Below are 22,731 nucleotides of genomic sequence, written 5' to 3'. Positions count from 1 at the left end.
TCTCTGCCCAAAACATGAGAATAGGCATTATATTTATAGGCAAAGAAAATGAAAACTCAAATGAGAACAGACACCTGTGTAGCCTCATGGAATTTCTGAAGATCAATGATAAAGGCTTTCAAAGCATACAAGAAAGTCTAAATCAGGTTATAAGTAATATCACCAGAATCAGATTAGCTTTAGCCTTCTTCTTCTGCAACCCTAAATGCTTAGAGAAAATGAAGTAACATTTCCAGAGCTCTAAAGGACAAGGTTTCTATATTTAGTGAAGTTATTATTCATGCATAAAGTCAAAAGTAATATTTTCTCAGGAATACAAAGAGTAAGAAATATGCTACCCAGATATCCTTTCTGAATAAACTAACCAAAGGCCTGCAAAAAAAAATAAATAAATAAATAAATATAGGAAGGAAGGTAAAATTCAAGGCCAAAAAAGTTGGAAGGAAAAGGAACTATATGGTAAGACTAATTAAATATAAGAAAGTGTTAACATAATTATTTCAAAATAAGTATATAAATATCTTTTCTAATTTTTTTTTTTTTTTTTGAGATAGGTTTTTTCTTAGTTGCTGAGGGTCTTGCTAAATTGCTGAGCCTGGCCTACAACTTGTGATCATCCTACCTCAGTCTCCCAAATAACAGATTACAGGCATGTGCCACCATGCTCAGCTCTAAATATTTTAACTAAAATTTATAGTATATGATGTTCAAAATAACAAAGGTAAAGAAGAGACTTCTACTCTTAGTAATGAAAGTCAAAATAATTTAGACCATTTATCTCATTAAAAATAACTAGACAACTTAGACAAAACTATATATATTATATGTATGATATACATTATATATATTATTTATCACATATAGTAGAAATATGTAGCACACATAATGCATATTACTTAATAAATTATATTTAAATACATATATTGTATGTATTGTGTGAGAGGGAAAAAGAAAAAGAGAAAAAGTTTGAAGGCATTCAAGAGTTAATAAGATAGCAAAGAATTGTCAAACTAAGTCCTGGGAGGAGAATAATCTCCAGATATGAATAATCTCCAGAATTTAAAACTATTTTTATCTTAGGAGAAGGTAAACATTTTTGCTGATTCAGCAGAAAAATGTCTGGCGTCCCATTGGTGAAAAGGGAAAGGTATCATACTACACCCACCACCCTATATTTTGGGTTGAAAACCTAAAGATACATATACCAAAAGGAAGAATGAACCCACAGTAGATCTACCTTCTGAAAGTTGCTTCCCATATTCAAATAATCTCTATCCCCAAATTAAATTAAGACTGATTCAGATTGTTAAGTTTCCCCAGGCACCTGAGAAAAACACATGTGAAATATTTATTAGAGGAAAAAAATCACATTGTGGGTTTCAAACAATTTTTTTTTTTTTTTTAATTCATGAAATAATATCTTGCTTGGCACAGAGGCACATGCCTGGAATTCCAGCAACTCCAGAGGCTGAGGCAGGAGTAGTTTAAGTATAAAAACAGCCGCACCAACTTAGACAGGCCAATTTAGTGAGACCCTGTCTCAAAATTAAAAATATAAAAAGGAATGGGGATGTTGCTCAGTGGTTAAGGACCCCTGGTCTCAATCCCCAGTAGCAAAAAAAAAAAAAAATTAAATTAAAAAAATCATATCTTTTACACACATACTAAAATAGCTTCCTGCCAAAATGAATAAATAAGAGAACATGAAACAATTTTCTGTTTCTGAAGAGATGAAATAGACCCACATGACCTGAGAATATTAGAGTTGTAATTACAAAGTATAAAGTAATGATGCAGACTATGTATAAAGGAATAATGATAAGTTGAAAATTTTTTCTGAGAATTGGATATTAAGAAAAGAAAGTCTAGAAATAAAAGATTCTGTGAATGAAATGAATGATTCAATGAACAGATTTGTGGTTTAATAAGATATCGGATGCAGGTGAAAAAGAATTTGTGATCTCTAAGAATCCCCACAGAGGGAATGCCTCCATCACCAGCTGATAAGGAAACTACCCCAGGCTATGTAAATAATGCTAAATGTTTTGAGGGAATTACATCCCTGAACTGGGATGAGGGCCTCATTGCCACCAGCCAGAACTGGAAAAGCTGCTAATTCCCGGAGACCTCAGAAGAGTTTTGCTTCTGTAATAGAGCAAAAAAAAGCAATAGAAAATGCAGTCTATAAGAAATAAAAAAATTTGAAAAAGCAGTAGACCCCAGGCTACTCTCGTCCTCCCTCATACACTTAAAAACGAGACATTAAAGGATCAAATTGTTTCTCAATAACCTACTTGTATTCCAGAACATATTTAAGAATGTTTATAAGTACATAAATACATCTCACATTCCACAAAGTAAAACTGACAAAAATTCCAGGAATGAAAAGAAATATCAGAAGACAATTCTCTGTGCCTCTTTCATGTTTCTGTACATCTTGTGAGCAGAGTCTTGTGTACTGACCAGTTGTATCAAGAATTTTTATATAGCAAACAACCTTGAAAGACAATTAACAGGTTTGCTGACGGCCTTGGAAGATAGGAGCAGTATCTCCCTCTAGATCAAAGAGCAGATATACTTAACCGTCCATAATAAAAGATCCAGAGTCTCCTCATTAGAGATTCCTTCCCTTTGATACAACCCACCAACTGTGCAGATACCATGTGTCCCTCTGATGACACCCTGTGGGAACTGGGCTGAGGGAATGGGAAAAATGACGCTGGTTACTGCTATTGATCTAAACACTAAACTGTTCATCTTCATCTTTGACCTCAGAAATCTAAGTCTTTCATCAGCATCCAGGGAATTGTAGCTAGTTAACATACTAATTTACAAGTAGGTCAGAATCTCAGATCCTTCACAATATTTGACAGAAAGCAGGAATGTATGACCCACAGAAGAAGAAAAGTCAATTAATAGAAATCAATCCAGAAATAGTAGAGATGAGATAATTAGTATGACAGAACATGCTAAAAGTTATCATAGCTATATTCCATATCCCCAAAAAGCTAAAAGAAATATTTATTATGTTAATTCATGTTATGGAAGATATAAAAAGACTCAAATTGAATTTATAGAGATGAAAACCACAGGTCTGAAGTAAATTATACTTGATGGAAAACAATGGCAGAGTAGACATTACAGAAGAAAAGATTAGTGAATCTGAAGATGTAGCAAGAAAAACTATCCAAACTGAAATACAGAAAGAATAAAAGTCTGGGGAAAAAAATGAAAAGATCATCAGTAAGCTATGAAACAACATGAAGGAAAATTCCAATTATAGTATTCATAAATAAGAATATCTGAAAGCAGGTGTAGGAGCAACAGATTGAAAAATATTTTTAAGTAAAAATGGATAAAATTTTCAATCATTTGATGAAACTATGAACCCACATATCCAAGAACTTCTACGGCCCCTAGGCAAAAGAAAGAGAAAGAAAATCATTCTAGCACATCATAATCAACTTAAAACTAGAAATAAAGAGAATGATATGATAAACAATCAGAAAAAAAATACAAGTTACACAGGAAGATAAGGATGAAGAAAAAGTCTCATTGGAAACTACAATTGCATTTAAAAACGTGGAGGAATGTCATAAACATAATGTTAAATTGAAAAAGGTACAACACCTGTGCTGATCATCCTCACCTTATAATAGGGTAACATCCTGATAATACTCATTGTGAGTTGAAATTATGTCAAAAATGCATTTAATACTTCTCATCCACAAACGTCACAGTTTAGACCTCGTTTACCTTAAATGTGCTCAGAACCCACAGTTGAGCAAAATAAACAAAAGCCTATTTTCTAATAAAATATTAAATATCTTTTGTAATCCATTGAACACTTACTAAAAGTGAAAAACAGAATCGTTGATGGGTACATTTTCACAACATCAAGTCAAAATATTGTTAGGTCATCATATGTATTGCAGGGATCATCTATATATTGCAGAATTTGATATCAAGTTCAAAAATCAGGAAAAAATATTGTATGGTTAAAAAATTATATTTCAGTAGTAAAACAATAAAATCTAGATAGTGGTTACTCTGACAGCCCAGGGCATTGGTTAAAGGTTGGTGATTGCGGAGGTACTGACTGGGAGGGGACCATGAGAGGGAATTGTAGGCTGAACAGTTATTTTAAAAACATATAATTTTTAATTTCCCTTTGGTTATTTAATTAAACCCTATATATTTGTGTTTACCTTCTTTTGTTTATGTTGTAATTTTATAAAGTGGTTAAGAGAGGAAGGAAGGAAGGAAATGAGGAAGGGAAAGAAGTGTGAGGAAAGAAAGGAATCATTAATGGCAGAGGCTACAGAACAAAGACTAAGTTGTGGCACAGGGAGAGTTGCACATAAGGCTGACTTCCTTCCATAAAGGAACTCAAAAGCTAAAAGTTCTCAGTTATAGATTCTAACAATATAAAATTTTAAGAACATCCTTGATGAATTGTAGGATAATCACAAATATGAAGGAAGATATCTTAATTTTTAAAATCCCCCAAAAGCTCATATTAAACATGTAAGTATATTTAATAATGCAACTAATAATAAAATGTAACTAGCAGTATAACCAAATCACAATGTATCAAACAAGATGACAGAAACACAAGCAAATAGTTATGACAGTAAGCATAATTAAGTTACTTTATCAAGTGAAAATCATGCAGATTTAATGAAATTCAATAAAATTGTAAAGTTTTTAAAGGATAAAGCTAGAAAAAAAAATTTGGGAAATGAACATCAAAGAGAACATGAAAAACTTCTTTAAGTCTATCCAGTTAGAATTCTAGCCAAAAGCCTCAAGTGAGAAAGAGTGGGTTATCTTATACTGATAAAAATTTAAATCCCTGATTAAATAGAACAGTGATGGATCTTTTTGTGTCAGATGATGGGGCAACACACAATACAAATAAAAACCTGTTAGAAATGGGATGGGGAATTCACAGATACAATATTATCAGCAATGAAATAACAAATGGACTAAAAATGATGTGGAATGTTTTTAAAATGTGGTTAACAGTATAGTCCTGCTAGAGGAGTAGACAGCTGATCAATGAAACAGACTGAAGAGTTTAGAAATAGACCCAAGTAGATCTGGGATTTCAGTACATATTCTAGCTGATGTTTCAAAGACAGATCGCTCAATAAATGGCATTAAGACAACTGGTTGGCTATTTGGAAAAGTAAGTTGAATCCCAATCTCATTCCTTATACCAACATAAATTCCAGAAGGAGCAAAGATACAATGTAAAAATGAAACTATAAAATATTAGAGCAAAAGGACCAAAGGTTATTATTCAGCACTAAAAAGAAATGAGCTATAAAGTCGTGAAAAGATGTGGCAGAAACTTACATGCTTATTATTAAGTGAAAGAAGACAATCTGAAAAAGCTATAAACTATATGGTTCCAGTTATATCACATTCCAGAAAAGACAAAACTATAGAGACAGGAAAAAGATTAGTGGTTTCTAGGCGTTCGGGTATAGGAGGGAATGAATGGGAAAAGCACAGAGAAGTTTTAGGGCAATCTGTATGATACCATAATGGTGGATACAGTCAACTATAATATGTAAAAGAAGAAATATAATAATTGCAAACTTGAAAAAGATGGTCCTGTTTATAGAAATGAAAATAAATCAGAATGTGCTATCTTCTCTTTCTGAATAATTGAAAATACACAAAATTGGTGGGAATAGGGTTTCCAAACACACACATGTACTAAAGGACATAACATTCTGGCTTACAGTTTTGGCAAAACTTAAGTATTTCCATACTTGGATGGAAAAATTATACTGCAGGAGTTTAACATCAAGTAACACCCATCAAGAGCATGGAGATATTTATTCACAAAAATGTTCATTACAACATTGTATTTAATGGTACTTGCAACAGTGTGCTTAATGGTGCCTGGGTGCACACACAGAAGTAGAAAATATCTGAAATTTTATCCATAACATAGAATATTGTACATATTTTCAAAATAAGATTTCTGGAAAGATTGTAATGATGGTAGATGATGCTTATTATGAAATAATAGGGCAGGAATAAAAGTATAAATATATTTTGATGCCAAAATATATTTGGTATATACATATACACATATATAGACACATATACACAGAAATAGTATATATGCATATATATGTATGTATATGTGTATGTATGTATATATGTATATACATGCATATGTATGTATATATGTATATACATGCATACTCAAAAAGATGGGAATTCACAATATTGTGTCCACCCCTTAGTTGTAAAAATATGTCTCATTACTTACATATTCTTCAGTGCATCTGGAAAGATAATGCATTTTCTCCATAACTATAAGAAAAAATAATTTTAGAAATAATTTACATTAGAAGTGTAAATTTTAATGGACCTAGGAGAAAACCAAGAATGTCTAGGAGATAATCAAATTCATGCTAATATAGGTTTAACTTTTGCTTTTAATCTGAGATATTTTTAGGCATGGTAAAAGTGAAATTTTGAATATTAGCAGCAATCAAGTTACAAGCTAACAAAAAGGCACATTTTCCATTGTCTCTTTAAGACAAGCATCAAAGACACAGCCTTTGTTCTTAGAAAAATTTGAGCATCTAATAATCTGCAAACAATAAAACTAAGTTGTTGCTTTTGTTCAAAAACAGTCCATTTGCAAAGTGAGTTTAGGTTAAAACCCTAGAAAGGCTTAATTCCAGACTGATGTCCCCAGACCAATTTTTATGCAAATTAATTAAAGCAAGAGCTTTAGCTTGAGCCAAACTTAATTACCAGGCCTTCAAGAAACAATCGTGTGATCTATTTCTAAAGAATAATGAATGGATTTTTGGATTATCTGTTCTAATGGTCCCCTCCCATTAGTATGGATGATTGAGTTCACTGTATGAAAAATATATACATGAACTGTGGGATCCTTTGTGCTCTTTGTTCCCTCTGCCAGGAGGGATTAGGTCAGAGGACTGTGGGGGGAATTCATCTAGACTGAATATAGAGAAGCAAATATAAGGCTTGCCCCCATGGGGCCAAGAAAGCAAGATGGAATGTGAAATATCTGAGTGCACTGAGGAGAGAGGCAGGTGGACCAGAGGGTCCCGGCATCATCAGCATGAGGTGAGCCTGGGTCTGCTCCCAGGCAAAGAGCTCACACATTCCTTGTCTCTAATGTGTCAAATCTTGTCTTGGCTTGGGAATGAGCAAACATGATTATTCTTGAATTTCAAAAATGAGCACTTCGTTTCTTCCCTCAGTTTTTACTAATTTCATTTTAGAAAAAGGAAAATAAATGTATTTCTATTTTGAGTAATGATTGATGAAATACATAAAGGACACAGGTGAAAACATATCAGAAATAGAGACAAGAGGGAAGGAGAAAGAACTATTCAAAAAAAAAAAAAAAAAGAGCTTTGAAATGACCTGTCATCATCAAAGTGAAATGTCCAATCTCACAGTCACCAAATCCCTGGTATTCATCAACAACTTCAGGTTGCCACCTCAGACAGTCCCACCTGATCAGTGTGCTCCAAGCCCTGTTGAAGTGTGATCGTCCCACTCCTAATTGAATTCTTCTGCAAATTTATCAAGAGCAGTACAGGGACAGGCAGGAATGCAGACTGGGTGTGTCAACTCCCTGATTGCTCCTCTTTCCCTTCACTGTACAGACAAAGCCAAACTGCAAATAATGAGAAAATTCCAGCAAGGACCTTGGCGTGGTGATTAGATATGATAGTGACTTCCCTGTATTTACAATGATAGAAAGCATCACTCAGTAGTGAAGGTTCCCCCTTAATATCAGCCACCCAATAAATAAACATGGATGTACCTGGAAACTTCACCAGGAGATAGAGGAAAATAGAAGATTTCCTAGTGTCACAATCTAACCTCCACCAACCCCCAAAGATGATGAACTTTAGGGAGAGGAAAAGAGTAATTTTGCAAATGGGAAAGAATGTTAAGTGGATACAAAGGCAAGAAGAAATATGTTTAAAAAATGATGAGTGGGTTGGCATACAGAGAATACTAGTTGATTTTGCCAAAGACACAAAAGTAGATAGTTACCAGTTAGATTTCTCAAGAAAGTTTCCTAGAATTCAAGTAAAACAGGAACTGAGAAAAAGAAATTTAATTTGGCTATATGCACACACACACACACACACACACACACACACACACACACACTCTTTAGTCACAAACACATGAACACATGCATGCATACAGATACAAAAGAAAACTTAGCCAGAAATTTTTCTTCTATGATATCACTGAGGGTTTTTTCTCTACTTTTAAAATTTTCTCATTGTAAGTGTTAAACTATAAAATATTCAATTCTTATAAAATGTATGTTAGCAAAATTAAAATTCTGTAACTTCAAATCCTACCTACCATTCAAAGGTCATCAATGTTGAAATTTGAGATAACAGCCTTCCAATTTTTTATCTGAGCTGATATAAAGAAGGGCATATGTGTGTATGTGATTTTAAAAATGAAATCATTTCTATTTTAAAGCTCAGTATATTTTCTATCCTATTTATTATCATTTCTCATTTCCCTTTGCTCACTATCTATACTTACTTCCTTGGTGTACTTTCACTTGAGAGTTTGATATCTAAAACATCAACTTGGTTATCTATAGTGTTCATTCTCTTTTATAACATCCACTATAGATGTTAATACTGTCATTACACTTTTAGGTTTGTAGACATTTTTTCTTATTGTCTCACTCAATTTCCTTTTCATCAGTCCATCTTTTCATTTCCTCATTCATTATTCCTTATATTTCATTTCAAACATTTTCTGTACTTTTGTTTTTCTGAACACATATTTTATAGAAGTATTTTTTCATAACATAATTCTCTCACATTATGTTTCAATTTTTAAACATCCTTTTTGGATAACTGGAAATAGCTATCCTGGTAAAATGTTTTTCGGGAGACGAATTAAAAATATGCCCTTTATTTCCGATGTGATTTATAATAGGATCTTTCCTTCCATCCAGCCATTCTGGTGTCTATCTAGCATTAATTTAGAGAAGATCTGGAATTCAAAACCTGAGGCTCTATTTTTTTTTTTATCATAAATGAGGTTGATGTCCTCTCCTCTCATTTCTTGAGGTTGATTTTTAGAATTTTACATTTATCCTTATCAAGTTTCATCTTATTTCACTTATTGAGTGTTTCAGTCTTGATTTTGTTATCCAATGTATTATTCATTCTTCTTAGTTCCCCGTCATACCATAATCTTATAGAAGTGATTTTATCAAAAGGTTGGAACCCTGTTTTACATCTTCTTAGAAGAAACTCATTCAACATTTAATGCCTGTGAATTGCAATTATATACTTTTTGAGGATAAGCAGTCTATTTATTTAGAATCTACTCCCAGCACCTAATATAGCTAGCATTTAATGAGACTCCATACATGGTTGAGTTTATTAGTTTTATATCACTGTGACCAAAATACCTAATGTAACCAAAATTCATTACTACTACTTATCAGTTTCACTTCTGGGTTCATGCTCAAGTGAAATAAATACATATGTGCAACAAAGGACAAATGTTTTTTAGCAGTGTTATTCATAATAGTCCCAAACCAAAAACAGTTCAGATTCATACAGCATAGTATATTCAGGCAGTGGAATAATATATGTCAATGAAAAAGAATGACTACTTTATGCATGCAGCAACTGGGATTAATCTCATAGACAGCAGGTCTTGAAAAAAATAAGATACAAAATAGCATTTGTTCTATATGAAAAAAAAACAGACAAAACTGTACTTCTTGGGGTGGCATCAACAGGAAAAAGTCACAAGTGCTAGTGGTCTTCATCTGGGTGATAATCACTCATAAAGATACATGTGTGTATGTATGTAAGGAGTCATTAATCTTACACTTAATTTTTGTATATTTTACTAAATACAAGGTAGACCTTAATTTATAAACTTAAAATGCAAAAAGATTTTTTTCCAGGCAAAACGAAAAGAAAAGGGGTATTAGTGGTGAGGAGACCTAGCAATGGAAAGCAGAATGAGGGTCACAATACCTACCTTACCAGGACAATGTGATAATTAAGGATAATAGATATGAAGCACCTAGGCAAAGTCTGGTATTTTTTATGGGATCAATAACTGGCAGATACACTTATATCCCATAGACCATTGCTTCTCAAGCTTTAGCATGCATACAAATCTATGGAGATCTCATAAAAATGTAGGCTCTGATTTTGCAGGGCTGGAGTGAGGTCCGAAATTCTGCATTTTTAAAAAGTGTCTAGATCATTCCATTCCCACTTTCCCACAGATCATAATTTGAGTAGTAATGGAAGGAATGGGAAATTATCAGCAGGGGAAAGGTCTTGATCAAATTCATGTGTTAAAAGATCATTCTGCTATTGATTCACAAAATGGATTATAAGAGAATAAAATGAAAGATTCAAAAGATGCATAAAGTACCCTATTGAGAAAAGGGAACAGAGGAATGAAATGTGGGAAAAGAAACATTTTGCAGAATTATCAGTGCTTGGAATTTCATTGAACTTTAGCTAGGAGTAATGAAAGAAAGTTATTAAAGACAGCTTGAGGTTTTTATCTTCAATGATCAAATATGTAAATGTGCTTTAGTTTTAATTATTTTGTCAAAGCCTTTTGATAACAATTGAGTTCAGGAGGAATGGATGTCATAAAAAAAATAAATAAACAGACTTTTTCCCATTGGGGTCACACTAACAGAGAATGAATCAAGGGAAAGTAATATAGAGGGTAGTTTAAAGATAGTTGTATCAAAGGGGAAGATAAAGGACCAGGGGCTGTATATATCAGCATTACTACAGTACCAAATAAGCCCCAAAGTTTCATTGGATAATAGGGTGTGTTGTATTTATGCCTGGCCCTGTTTTTCTCTTCTATATATATATATATGTATTTTCATTCTAGGATCTAGGCTGATAGAGCATGCTTTGTTAGGAGCAAAAAAAAAAAAAAAAAAAAAAAAAGGAAATATGCAATGGATCTTAAGCTTCTGCTTGGATGTAGTATATAGCATGTGTCTTCCAGTGGCATTTTCTAGACCAAGTCACATGAACAAGCCTGATGTCAATGGGAGTAGCAACATATGCTTGACCCAGAGAGGCCTATACAGTCACATGGTACCAGTTAGGAAAATGTAATGCTCTTACAGGAAGAAGGACTAGTTGAAACAGTAATACTGTCTACCCCAGGGATGTACCCAAGTAAACTGCCCAAGCTTCTATGTGCCCCTTTTTGTTCCTATCACCAATTGTAGCTCTGGATTTTTTTTTTTTTTTAATTCGACAGTGAAATATCCTCAACACAAAATATTTCATTAACATGAGGCAAAATGAACACATTTCTATTTCCTCTGTTAATGAGCATTTAAATGTTTCAAACTCTGAAGGGGAGGAAAGTGAGAGCAGCCAGGAGAAGTGGAAGAAAAACCAATGCTAGATAATCAGCCTTGAAGTAATCAAGAGTTGACTGAATTCTCTCCTGATCTTTCTGATATCCAGTAGGTATCTTAAGAGAATAGTTGAACTGTTATGCCATCTTATCCCTGTGTGCTCCCATTACTCAAGTTTTTTAATGTTCTGTTGGTTAAAAAAGACCAACAGAGCATTGATCAAAGGGGAAGATAAAAGGATGAGGGGCTGTATATATCAGCACTTCTACAGTACCGAATAAGCCCCAAAGTTTCACTGGACAACAGGGTGTGCAACGAAAGGAATGGGAAATTATCAGCAGGGTAAAGGTCTTGATCAAATTGCAAGTGGTGTTTGATTTGTTGGAATCCTCCGTAGGGAAAATATTTGTTTCTCAAAATGTAATTAAATGTATTTAACTCATATAATCCAGAAATTATATTAAAATTTCAAAACTGGTGGTACTGGACTGTAATCACAGTGACTCGAGAAGCTGAGGCAGGAGGATTATAAGATCTAGACCAGCCTGGGCAATTTAGCAACACCCTGCCTCAAAATTAAAAAGAGAAGAAACTAGGGATATAGCTCAGTCGTAAAGCTACTACTGGATGCAATTCCCAGTAAACCGCCCCCCACACACCAAATCTTTTTTTCATAATTTCCAGATTATGTCCACTCATGTCTTGTATGTTAATGAGCTAAATACTATAGTATTGAACTCCAAACAGAATGAAGATGTTTTTGTTATTCATTTAGATTCAATTTAAAACTCCAGTACTGAGAAGATCTGTAATTATAACAATCAAAGAGGTGACTTGTGGGCCCAAATTATCTCTTAAAAATTGATATAAATTTCATCATCTGAAAAGTGCTATCATGGTTGCCCTCTGTTTCAGTTCAAAACTGTTCTGTATCTCTCCATGCATGATTGAAACATTTTCAAACCAGGGATAAAGCTATGGTCATGCATATCACATTTCTTTTATTTTTCAATCACTGTTCTTAACAGGAGAAGAGAATGATTCAACAAAGAATGAAACAAAAATTGAGACAGAGTCCCAGAGCTCATATATGGAAACAGAAGGTACTGAAACCAGAATATATTGTTATCTGAGAATGAGATGAAGCTGTGAACCATGACATCTATCTATCTATCTATCTATCTATCTATCTATCTATCTATCTATCTATAAAGTGTGTGTGAGTGGCGTGCATGTGTGTGTGAGGCAATGAATCCTGGAGGGTCACCACAGTATTCTGGTTTATGTGCTTCTTGAAACTTAGAGGAATGAAAAAGAACTTTAAACTTTCTATGCTGTAGTCGCTGTGTTTTGTCAATGATTCCAACAGCAACATCCCTTAGTCTCCATCTGCCTCTTTCTATTTAGAGCTTTCATCAAACCAAGAAGATGCCACGATTGTGGAGCAGCCAGAAGTGATTCCACTGACAGATGACCAAGAAGAAGAGGAAGGTGGAAAAGGTAGGACTGCTCCTAAATCAACCCATCAAGAGTAGAGAGTTTCTTTGGATCCCTGCCTAGAACTCAGCTATCAAAGTTATCCTCATGCAGTCGCAGTCCCTAAAGGGGGGAAATGAACATTCCTTTAACCCAGAGCCTGCTTTGGAAACTAGAGTAAAACCTAGAGGTAGCAAACAAAGATACTTATAATAGCCTTTTGTTTTTCCCTTTCCAAACAGAATGAAGATGTTTTTGTTATTCACTTAGGTTCAATTTAAATTTTTAAAACGATAGTATTGAGAAGATCTGTAAGAAATTAAAATTACACATCACAGGGAAAATTCCTAGAAAATCTGATGGCTTTAAAAAAATAAATTAACTTTTTGTATTGATTTCATTCTGTCTTCCTTTGCATGGTAGTGATTAAAGAAGCAATTTATGTAAAATACACTCATCATCATATGAACCTTCTAAATTGCAAGCTTCTCCTGCTAATCTGAGGATACAATAATATTGAATACTGTTTTTAAAAATGAGTGAGGTTATGATTTCTGAAGATTAATGAGGAATGAACACTTTATAAATATTAAAGTAGTATTTGGGGCAATAAGCCAATATATTAGAGTGAAAATAGAAATATTTTATAAAATTCTTTAAAAAAAAACTATTGTCAAAGAAGTTTGGTATTTATTGAGGAACTTAAAGAACCCAACTTTCAAAAATAAAGTAATCTCTTCCAAAAGCTCATGAAATAATTTGTCTGCTGCACTATATCTTAAATCATATGGCTCTTAAATAGGTATTTGCAAAGTAGTTGCAGGGTGATAACTTAATAGACCTTGTTTATAGAACAGTGTGATCAATTTTGCTTCCAAATTAAAACACAGACATGATCTCAATTGTAAAATCAGGTCAATAGCAACTACAGCTTCCAAATTATGAACAATTCTTGGCAGGGGCACTGACACAGTTTAATTGCTAAACTAAGTTAGTGATTGTGACACTTTTCAAAAATTTTCCACTGTATTTACATCACAATATTCTTCCACATCTGTGTCTCTACTAACATTTTCTCCATTGCTAATCCTAGTGCAGGCTCTTGAAACCATGTTCCTGGTAGGTCAAATGATATTTGAAGTATTTTATGTCTGACAATGATGAAAGAAAATCGATGCAACTTTACTCAGATTCAGATACTTGATATTGTTCCCATCAACTCCAATCCTAAAATGAAAAAGACACAATGTGTGCCCATTTGCTTAATTTTTATTGCAAAAATTATTTGCTTTGTATATCACACCTGAAGAAATGCAAACAGGTTAAAGAACATCAAACAATGTGTACATTTTCCTCTTTTTAACTTGACATATAAAAGAAACAGCTTACATTTAGTCCCCTCACAGGAAACATTTCCCTAATTACTGAAGAGTTAAATACCTGTTTTACCTGTCCTCCTTATAGGTATGCCAGTCCTCTTCTGTAAATGGTGGAATGGCAAGGTCAAAATCTACTACTATTTTTGTAGTGACCTTGAAGTTGAATTTCTTTATTAAAATCTGATTTTTCATTCTAAAAAGCAATACTAGTTGGCTTGTGTTAACCATGTTTTCCTTTCCTGTCTTTATCATACTTATCTTGGTACAGCCTTAAATATTTATGCTATTTCAATTTGAAATAACTTTAAATGTACCACCTTTGTCATTTTATGCTTTGCATCAAAGTAAGAATTAAGAGCTATTTTGGTGCATTTAAGAAAAGTACTTGTCTTATTCCCTTTTCTGCTGCTAATAACACAGAGACTGGTTTAAGTTATAAACAAAAGAGGTTTATCTTGATTCGTGTTTCTGGAGGTACAATGTCAAGGGCCCCCATCTAGTCATGGTCTTCTTGCTGGCAGAGTTTTGGGGTGGCACAGGACATCATGTGACAACAGACAGAAAGCATTCCGGTGTTTGTGTATGTCTATCTGGTCTTTCTCCCTTTCTAAAAATAAAGCGACAGGATTCAATCATGAGGGCTCAACCATAACAATCTTATATGATCCTAATCACTTCCCAAGGGTCCCACCTCTAAACTCCATGATCAGATTAAACTTCTGCCCATTTAATGCCTCATGATGGAGATTAAATGTCTGATATGAAGCCACATGGGACATTCAAAGCAGATCCAAACTAAAGCAGTAGCCAAAGGAAATGAGGACAGTGTAGATTCATGGTGCCCTGTAGTAGCCCTTCTACCAATGACAAGTGAGGAGACCTTGAGTCATTTATTTCACTTAATCTTTCAAGTTCCTCATCAGTAAGATAGCGATGACAAAAGCAGCTGTCACATATAATAGTGGTGAAAATTCAACTAGTAAAATAACATGTAAAACAATTATAACAATACCTGGCACATAGAAAGCATTCCATATTTATTATTTAATATAATTTGATAGTGATGACAAAGTCAAAAGAATCCACACCAAGTTCATTCATTGTCCTTAACTATTTGAATCCATAAAAACTTCACATAGTTTACCTTATCCTTCAACAACAAATGGTACTTCACTTTTGATTGACAGTACCATCTCATGCAGGAAGTTTTGCTATGACTATAAACTCTATATTATTACATATTTTTTCTATAAAAGATAGAGCAAATAATGGGAGGTAGAGTTTAAGGCAGGTCTCTCATTTATAAATTTCTTTCTTTTTCAAGATCTCAATCTTCTGTTTAAGAAATGATAATAAAACCATAATTTCTATTTGTAAAGATGTCATTGAGCTATCAGTGAATTCACAAAAGAAGCATAGTAAATAAATTCAAAGAAATCAAATTTATTTTGCTTTCTTTTGACTCATATAAAGAATCTTTTTCAAAAACATTTTGAGTCCATAGCCCCAGGTCCTGTGTATATTTGCAAAGTAGTCTCTTAATGGAAAGCCACACATATGTATTAAGAATTATCATAAACAATAAAATTACTATTCTATTACATTTGTAGAAATATTTTTATACCTCTACAACTATTGGTTCTCTTTTAATATGAGAATCTTTCTAAGGAGAGAGAAAGTGGTTTCTTTAAAAAAAATTCCAGACTAGGAAAAATGTATAACTTCTTTCTCTCATTTTGCAGCATTTTATAAGATTAGAAAATGTAGATAATCTTCAGGACACATCTTCTATGGCTCCCAGGTGTATAAGCACAGATGTTGCAACATTAAGTTTTGAAGTTAGCTCTACCAAAATATGGATTTTGAAAAGAAGGAAAAATATTCAGCAGAAGTTCATGCTGATAAAATTACACAATAGCACAATGGACACATCCCTGGGAGACCTAAAATACAAAAATTTCAACTGGCATAAAACGAGGCTTCACATATGGCAGCTTTTCTCATAGAGTCACATTACCTCTTCCTAAATGAGTCCAGTTTTATGCTTCCCAGCAGGATCTGTAATGCATATAAATCCAGCAGAATAACATCATTTAGGTTAATAACCAGACAGGAAAGAATTATGGGAGATCTTCTCTAAAAGGGGTCTCATGTTTTAGTATAAAATCTATCTATCTATCTATCTATCTATCTATTTATCTAGTTAGCATTCAAATGATTTTCATAACATTTTTATTTTTAGTTGAATTTAGAAATTTTTGACATGGAATGTCAACTGTATAAACATTGCATCATTATTATATAACAACATTTCCATTTATGTTTTCTTATGAACATACATTTGGCTTTTGCTCCACCTGTTACATGGAATGCATATGTTAATGCCCAGTTATTTTTTGTCTATCAGTAAGTATGACTTGGAACAGTAATACTTTATTTATCTAAGGTTGACCAAAATATCGATGGAGATTTAAGATATATTATGATCTAAGGTTTTATTGGAAAAAGATGCATCTAGACAGGGATGTGAGTAAAAAGTTAAGTGCAAACCAGTGACAAGTATAAATGATCATGTCGTTAGGCTTATGTTTTGGCAATTTACCAGCATAACCATTGGACCAAGTATACAAAGAGCCATGACTTTTAGCCCTGGCTGTGTGATTGCTGGCAATTCTTTAACCTCTAAGAATACAAATTTGTACCCCATTTGTGTACAATGAATCAAAATAGAGTCTGTAAAAATAAAAAATATTTTAATAAAAAAATGAACCCCAGTGTTTAGGGTAGTAAGGAGAGGCATAAACTCAATAATGTAGCTATGAAATTCTCTAATTTTGTAAGTTTGCTCAAAAGACAACTCTGAAGAATCACATTCTTGATTAAACAAGAATGATAACGTGGAAACCAAGGGTTATTAATACACTAAGAGCTGAAGTCTCGGGTTTTCTCCAGTTTCATTTGTGGTATTCTGTAAAGTGCAGAGGTGCCTTAGACCAGGAAAAAGGTAGCCAGATTAACCATATTTTATATAAGGAATGACTTACCCATGATTGATTGGCTATTTATCCCATAAAGATACTTAAAGGGGAAGATACCTTTGAGCTTAAATTAGGTTTATACACAAAATCTTCTTGGACCCAGACTAGATTCCCATGATCATCTTTTTTAGTTCACATGGAAACCATCTTCCCTCATACCTCCTCTGGCTGCTATTTTGTTTTTCAGTGAATTCATGGTATGTGAGCCTCTTCCTCTTCTCCTACCAATTAAATCTGTTAGGGAATTTATCTTGTCTACAAAGCACCACTATACAGTCCTAGGTGTTTTCCATTATTGACAGGATTCCTACATCACTGACAAGGCTTTGAAAAGCAGCCTCTGCCCAGCAATGCAGTCATATAGAGGACCAATAATATTTGGGCTTTCATATCTAGCTCGTGCTCATTGCTGCAGAGAATCGTAGTGTTTAGCCATATGCTCCATTCATGCAAAACATTATACAAATTTGAATAATAAACTCTGCTCAGAACTGGGCTTGATTTCTATCACCATCTTGCATCCTGAGTAATAAATTAACTTACCAGAACTTTCCATCTTCAGAAAAATCTGTATCATCCATCTTTCCAAAGGAAATCAACTTTGGTAATACTGCATTTTTCACATTAGTAGCACTATTATTTGGTTTCCCAGGGCAGTTTCATTTTCAAATGATTTTCTTCTGGCCTTCTTTCCTAATCACATTTTGTAACTGGAATTTGTCAACTACAATTTTGTTTTAAGGTATAAGTTAAATTTAAAAGGCAGGTCCCTGTTTGGGCTTTGTGAATATTTTAAAGTGTTTAATGGAATTCCCTATATTGGTTAAATACATGGAACATAAAAATTACTAAATTTTAAACTAAATTGTTTAAATTTTCTACACATCTTATGTGTATGTAATACAGGTAGATGTAGAACCTGTTTATTCAAATTATACTGTATAAAGTAAGAAGTGAACGTAGATATGGTGTTTAAATTATTTCAACATGATTCTTAGATTTATTTATTTATTGTAGTACTAGGGGTTGTGGATTGAACCCAGGGGTACTTTACCATTGAGTTATATCCTTAGCCACATGCCCATCCCCCTTCCCCCTTTTTCTTCCCCCTTAATTTTGAGACAGTATCTCACTGAATTGCCCAGGCTATCCTTGAACTTGCAATCTTGTGTCAGCCTCCAGGTAGCTGAAATGATAGACATGTGCCACAGTGCCTGCTAAATTTATATTTAGAATATTAATCTTCTTTATGTTTCACCCTCAAACAAATATGCAACTGACCTTCAAAGTTAACAGAGTAATACTAATTCATATAGTATGTATGTGTGTATACATATATATTTATAGACATATATAAATTTAGACTACATGAATAAAGTTCACTTGTAGCTACACACAAGAAAGTTATTCAGCCCCCTTGAATTTGTCCAAATCCTCCAGCTTGCTCTGACCATCTTATCTTTTAAGATCGAGAAAAGATATTGCCCTGAACCTCCATCTTACATGATAGAACAAATCAACAGTCCTCTTCCATATCTGAGAATTCTTTGGCATAAAGTCCATTTCTTCCAATCCTGACCTCCAAGTTCCTGCCTCTGCTGACTTCTCACTTTGGCATCCTCATTTCCTTTTCATACAAGTCTCTAGTCCTCATTTTGCCTCTCACTCAGATACTCTCACCCACTTGGACACCTAGCATCCCTTACTCCCTGAAGTACCACACATTCAAGGATGTGCATGAGCTTAAGTGAATGTTAAGATCGAAGCTTGTAATTAATTATTAGTCCACCCCATCTGGAGACTTTTCAGAGATCATTTCTTCTAATAACTCTCTAGTATCTAGCTACATCCTGAATCCTCTCTTACTCAATTTTCTCCCCTCTCTAATCCCCCCAGATTTCAGTTGAACTTCATTTCATGTCTAGATCAGTCTGGTCATGCCCTGAGGTATATGATTTTACAATTATGTGTCTTATCAAAGTAATTTTAAAAATCCAAAAGATCTGTCCCTTAATGTGTAATTCTGACTCCAAATGCTGAACATTTTATTCCTCTCTGAAACACTAAACTGCAACTCTGTCCAGAGGACCTGAATTCTTATCACAACTAATGAAAATAATAACTTTTACTTGCATCCAAACATAAAATTATTTTATATATACTAAATTTCACATCCTAGAAAGTGAAAATTAACTTCCTCTAAAGATAATATCACTATTAATATTTGGTGACTTGTTCATTATATTGATTTTTCTCCCTCCAACATTATAAAATACTAAATCACAATTTTCAGAGAGATAAAATCATGACTGTCATACAAAGATGAAATGAATATATGTGAAAGATTTTATTTAAATCATTCATTAATTAGGAAACCAGGAAGATATTAAAATTAGTTCAAGATAATATTTGAAGTATATATATATATATATATATATATGTATGTATATAAAATACATTATTTACTTGTGGATATACACATGGATTCTGATGTATATTTAGTACATATTTAATTGGGAATTCTAAATATATCCATTCAAATACTCACAATTCGGCAGCACCAAAATTTTCAGAACTGGTTTTTATCACACAGGACAATAAAATGTATCCTTTCTTTCTACCAGACAAAATTCATCTTCATTGCTCTGAAGAAATCTCACTTTCTTTATTACAAGTTTTCTGCAAGTTAAGTTCTCCCTCTATAGATGCATGAAACAGTCTAGTGAATAGCAAGAATAATATACCCTTGTAGGATCAGATGATCCCAGATAGAATGACGGACAATACCCAGCATTCCATTGAAATGACACCCAGGGATCTCTTTTTTCTATTGTCAAATCTTAGGCAATTTTTCTTAACAGTATACTGAAGGTAAAATTGACATTTTTACCCTTTTATCCACCTCACTGTATTCATTGTTAACTATTTGACATATTTAACAGGCTGTGTTAAAATACCAAGATAATATTGGGGTAGGGCAGGAGCCTCCAGTTACACCCAAGATTAGTGTTTACTTGCGATCATTTTGTGCAAACAACTGCTCTTCTACATATATTTTAAGCTATGCTATATTCATTTTCCTGTACCCATACATGTACCACACACTATTGGAGATGTAGATGCACTTCTAAGATACATCAATTGTAAGATGTACCATTGTTTATGAATTATTGCTTTAAAAAAATATCAGGAATTGAAGTAGAATCACCAATGCACTGTTTCTATGAGTTTGAATTTTTTAGATTGAACACAAGATCATATATTATTAATCTTTCTCCATTTGCCTTATTTCACTCAGCTTTATACCCTCAAGATTCATCTATCTTGTCGCAAATAGCAGGATTCCCTTCTTCATTATAGTTTAATGATATGCTGCATGTGTATATTCTATAATGTTTATTGTATACCACATCTTCTCCATTCATTCTTCCACTGATAGACATGTGGATGGTTTCCATGTCTTAGCTATTATGAATGATACTGCAATGAACATGGAAGTACAGTTATCAAGTTCTTGATTTACTTTTCTTTGGAAACATGCCCAGAAGTGGGATTGATAGATTGTATGGTATCTCTGTTTTTAATTTTTTGAGGACACTTGATGCTGTTTTCCATAATGGTTGTACTAATTTAATTTTACTTTCCTACCAACACTGTGTAAGGAGTCCCTTCTCTTCACACTAACCCTTGTTAGCTCATGTCATCTTCATATTAGCTATTCCTAATAACTGTAATGTCATATCTCAGTGTGGATTTGACTTGATGATTTGTGATGTTCAGCACTTTATCATGTATATCTTGGCTATTTGTATTTCTCCAAAGGAGAAATTCATTTCAGATCCCTTGCCCACTTTTTAAACCAGATAATTTATTTTACTGCTATTAAGTTGAATAAATTCCATGTGCTTTTTCTCAAATTTTTTAAAATTTTTGTTGTTCTTTTCTACTGTTTCTGTAGTCTCTCTCTATTTCATTAGAGACTAATGATCTCTGCTCTACTCTTTCTTTCTTTTTTTTTTTTTTTTTTTTTTGGTCCTACTTTTGAACTTGGTTTGTTCTTCTTTTCTAGTTCCTTGGGGTATAAAGTTAGGTTGTTTAATATCTTTCTTTTTCCTGAATGTAGTGAATGTAGGTGCTTATAACTGTTGGGGGCTCTGCCATGTTGACCACATCAGCAGCGAGGAGATTAATTGACATAAGCACACTCAGGTGATTTATCGTCCACGCACACAGTGCATGTGCATGTGTTCTCGAGCACTCCTAATTGTGCCTGCTCAGAGCGTCTGGCCTAATCTTTGCGTAAGAGACGTGGCCCTGCTCTTTGCCTCCTGGAGGTGATATAAGCGTAGGGGGAACAAGACAGCGTGACACACGCATGGCAGCAGCTGAAGGGAAAAACAGATGCAGCAGCTAGCAGAAAGCGGCGGAAGGCAGATCGCAGAGCGGAGAACTGAGACGCATCACTAAACCACCTTAGGTAGATGTACCCCCAGGATGCAGGACGCATCAGTAAGAAGCAGTAGACCTTAAGTGAGGCGTAGCAAGTCTCTCTTCCTCTAAGCTCTAAGCAAAGCCTGTCCTTCTCTCAAAGTCTCTCTTAAGCAAAGTCTCTCTCTCTCTCCTTTCAAAGCAAGTAAACCTCATTTCCTCTATCCTCTGTGAACAAACAGGCAAGAAAGCAGTGCACTAAAGAGAAAGATAAAAGTAGCTCAGTTTCCAGTCCACCACCCATAAGACCCATGCAAGTTGTTGCTGCAAGCGGTGACAAATATCCACAGATTTTGTACCACAAAGAGCCAGCGACATATAACCATACATTTCCCTCTTTATATTTTTTCTGCTGTACCCTGTGAGTTTTGATATGTTGTGGGTTTCATGTTTGTGTCTCAAGATTTTTTTATTTCCTTTTTTTATTTTTCTTTGACCTATTTGGTTGCTCAGAAGCATTTATTTAATTTCCACTTATTTTGTGAATTTTCCAAAAGTCCTCCCATTATTTATTTCTAGTTTCATAGCATTATGATCAGAAAAGGTGTGAGGAGAGACCGTACTCCACTGCCGTGGGATGAAATATTCTGCATGTCAGTTTCGTCAACTTGGTCCAGGATCATTCAAACCCATTTCCTCATTAATTTTCTTTCTTGATGTTCTAGCCATTGTTGACAGTGGGGTATTAATGTTCCCTCTTATTAGTGTATTGTTTATTTTACCTTTCAGTTCTGTTAGTACTTATTTTTATATATTTAGATGCTCTGCTGTTTGGTACAGAACTGGTAAATATAATACAGGACAATAAAAAATTTACCATTGTTATATCTTTTTGATGAATTAATCCCTTTATGATTATATAATGACCTTCTTTTATTGCATGACCATTTTTTAAAGTATTTTGTTAACATATAGCCACCCTTGCTCT

The 22,731-nt window shown here is 33.7% G+C and overlaps 1 protein-coding gene across 1 annotated transcript in view; it reads left to right on the top strand.

The window, feature by feature from the left end:
• Nucleotides 1-22,731, top strand: part of MACROD2 (mono-ADP ribosylhydrolase 2) — a 2,108,743-nt gene that overhangs the window by 2,017,138 nt on the left and 68,874 nt on the right. The window contains exons 15-16 of the mRNA XM_079128517.1: nt 12,451-12,525; nt 12,830-12,922. Coding sequence (XP_078984643.1) covers nt 12,451-12,525; nt 12,830-12,922 — 168 coding nt within the window. The remainder of the gene's footprint in view (nt 1-12,450; nt 12,526-12,829; nt 12,923-22,731) is intronic.

This window comes from Sciurus vulgaris, assembly GCF_902686455.1.
Source record: "Sciurus vulgaris genome assembly, chromosome: 2".
Classification (NCBI taxonomy): domain Eukaryota; kingdom Metazoa; phylum Chordata; class Mammalia; order Rodentia; family Sciuridae; genus Sciurus; species Sciurus vulgaris.
This window is presented reverse-complemented; position numbering and strand designations above follow the sequence as displayed.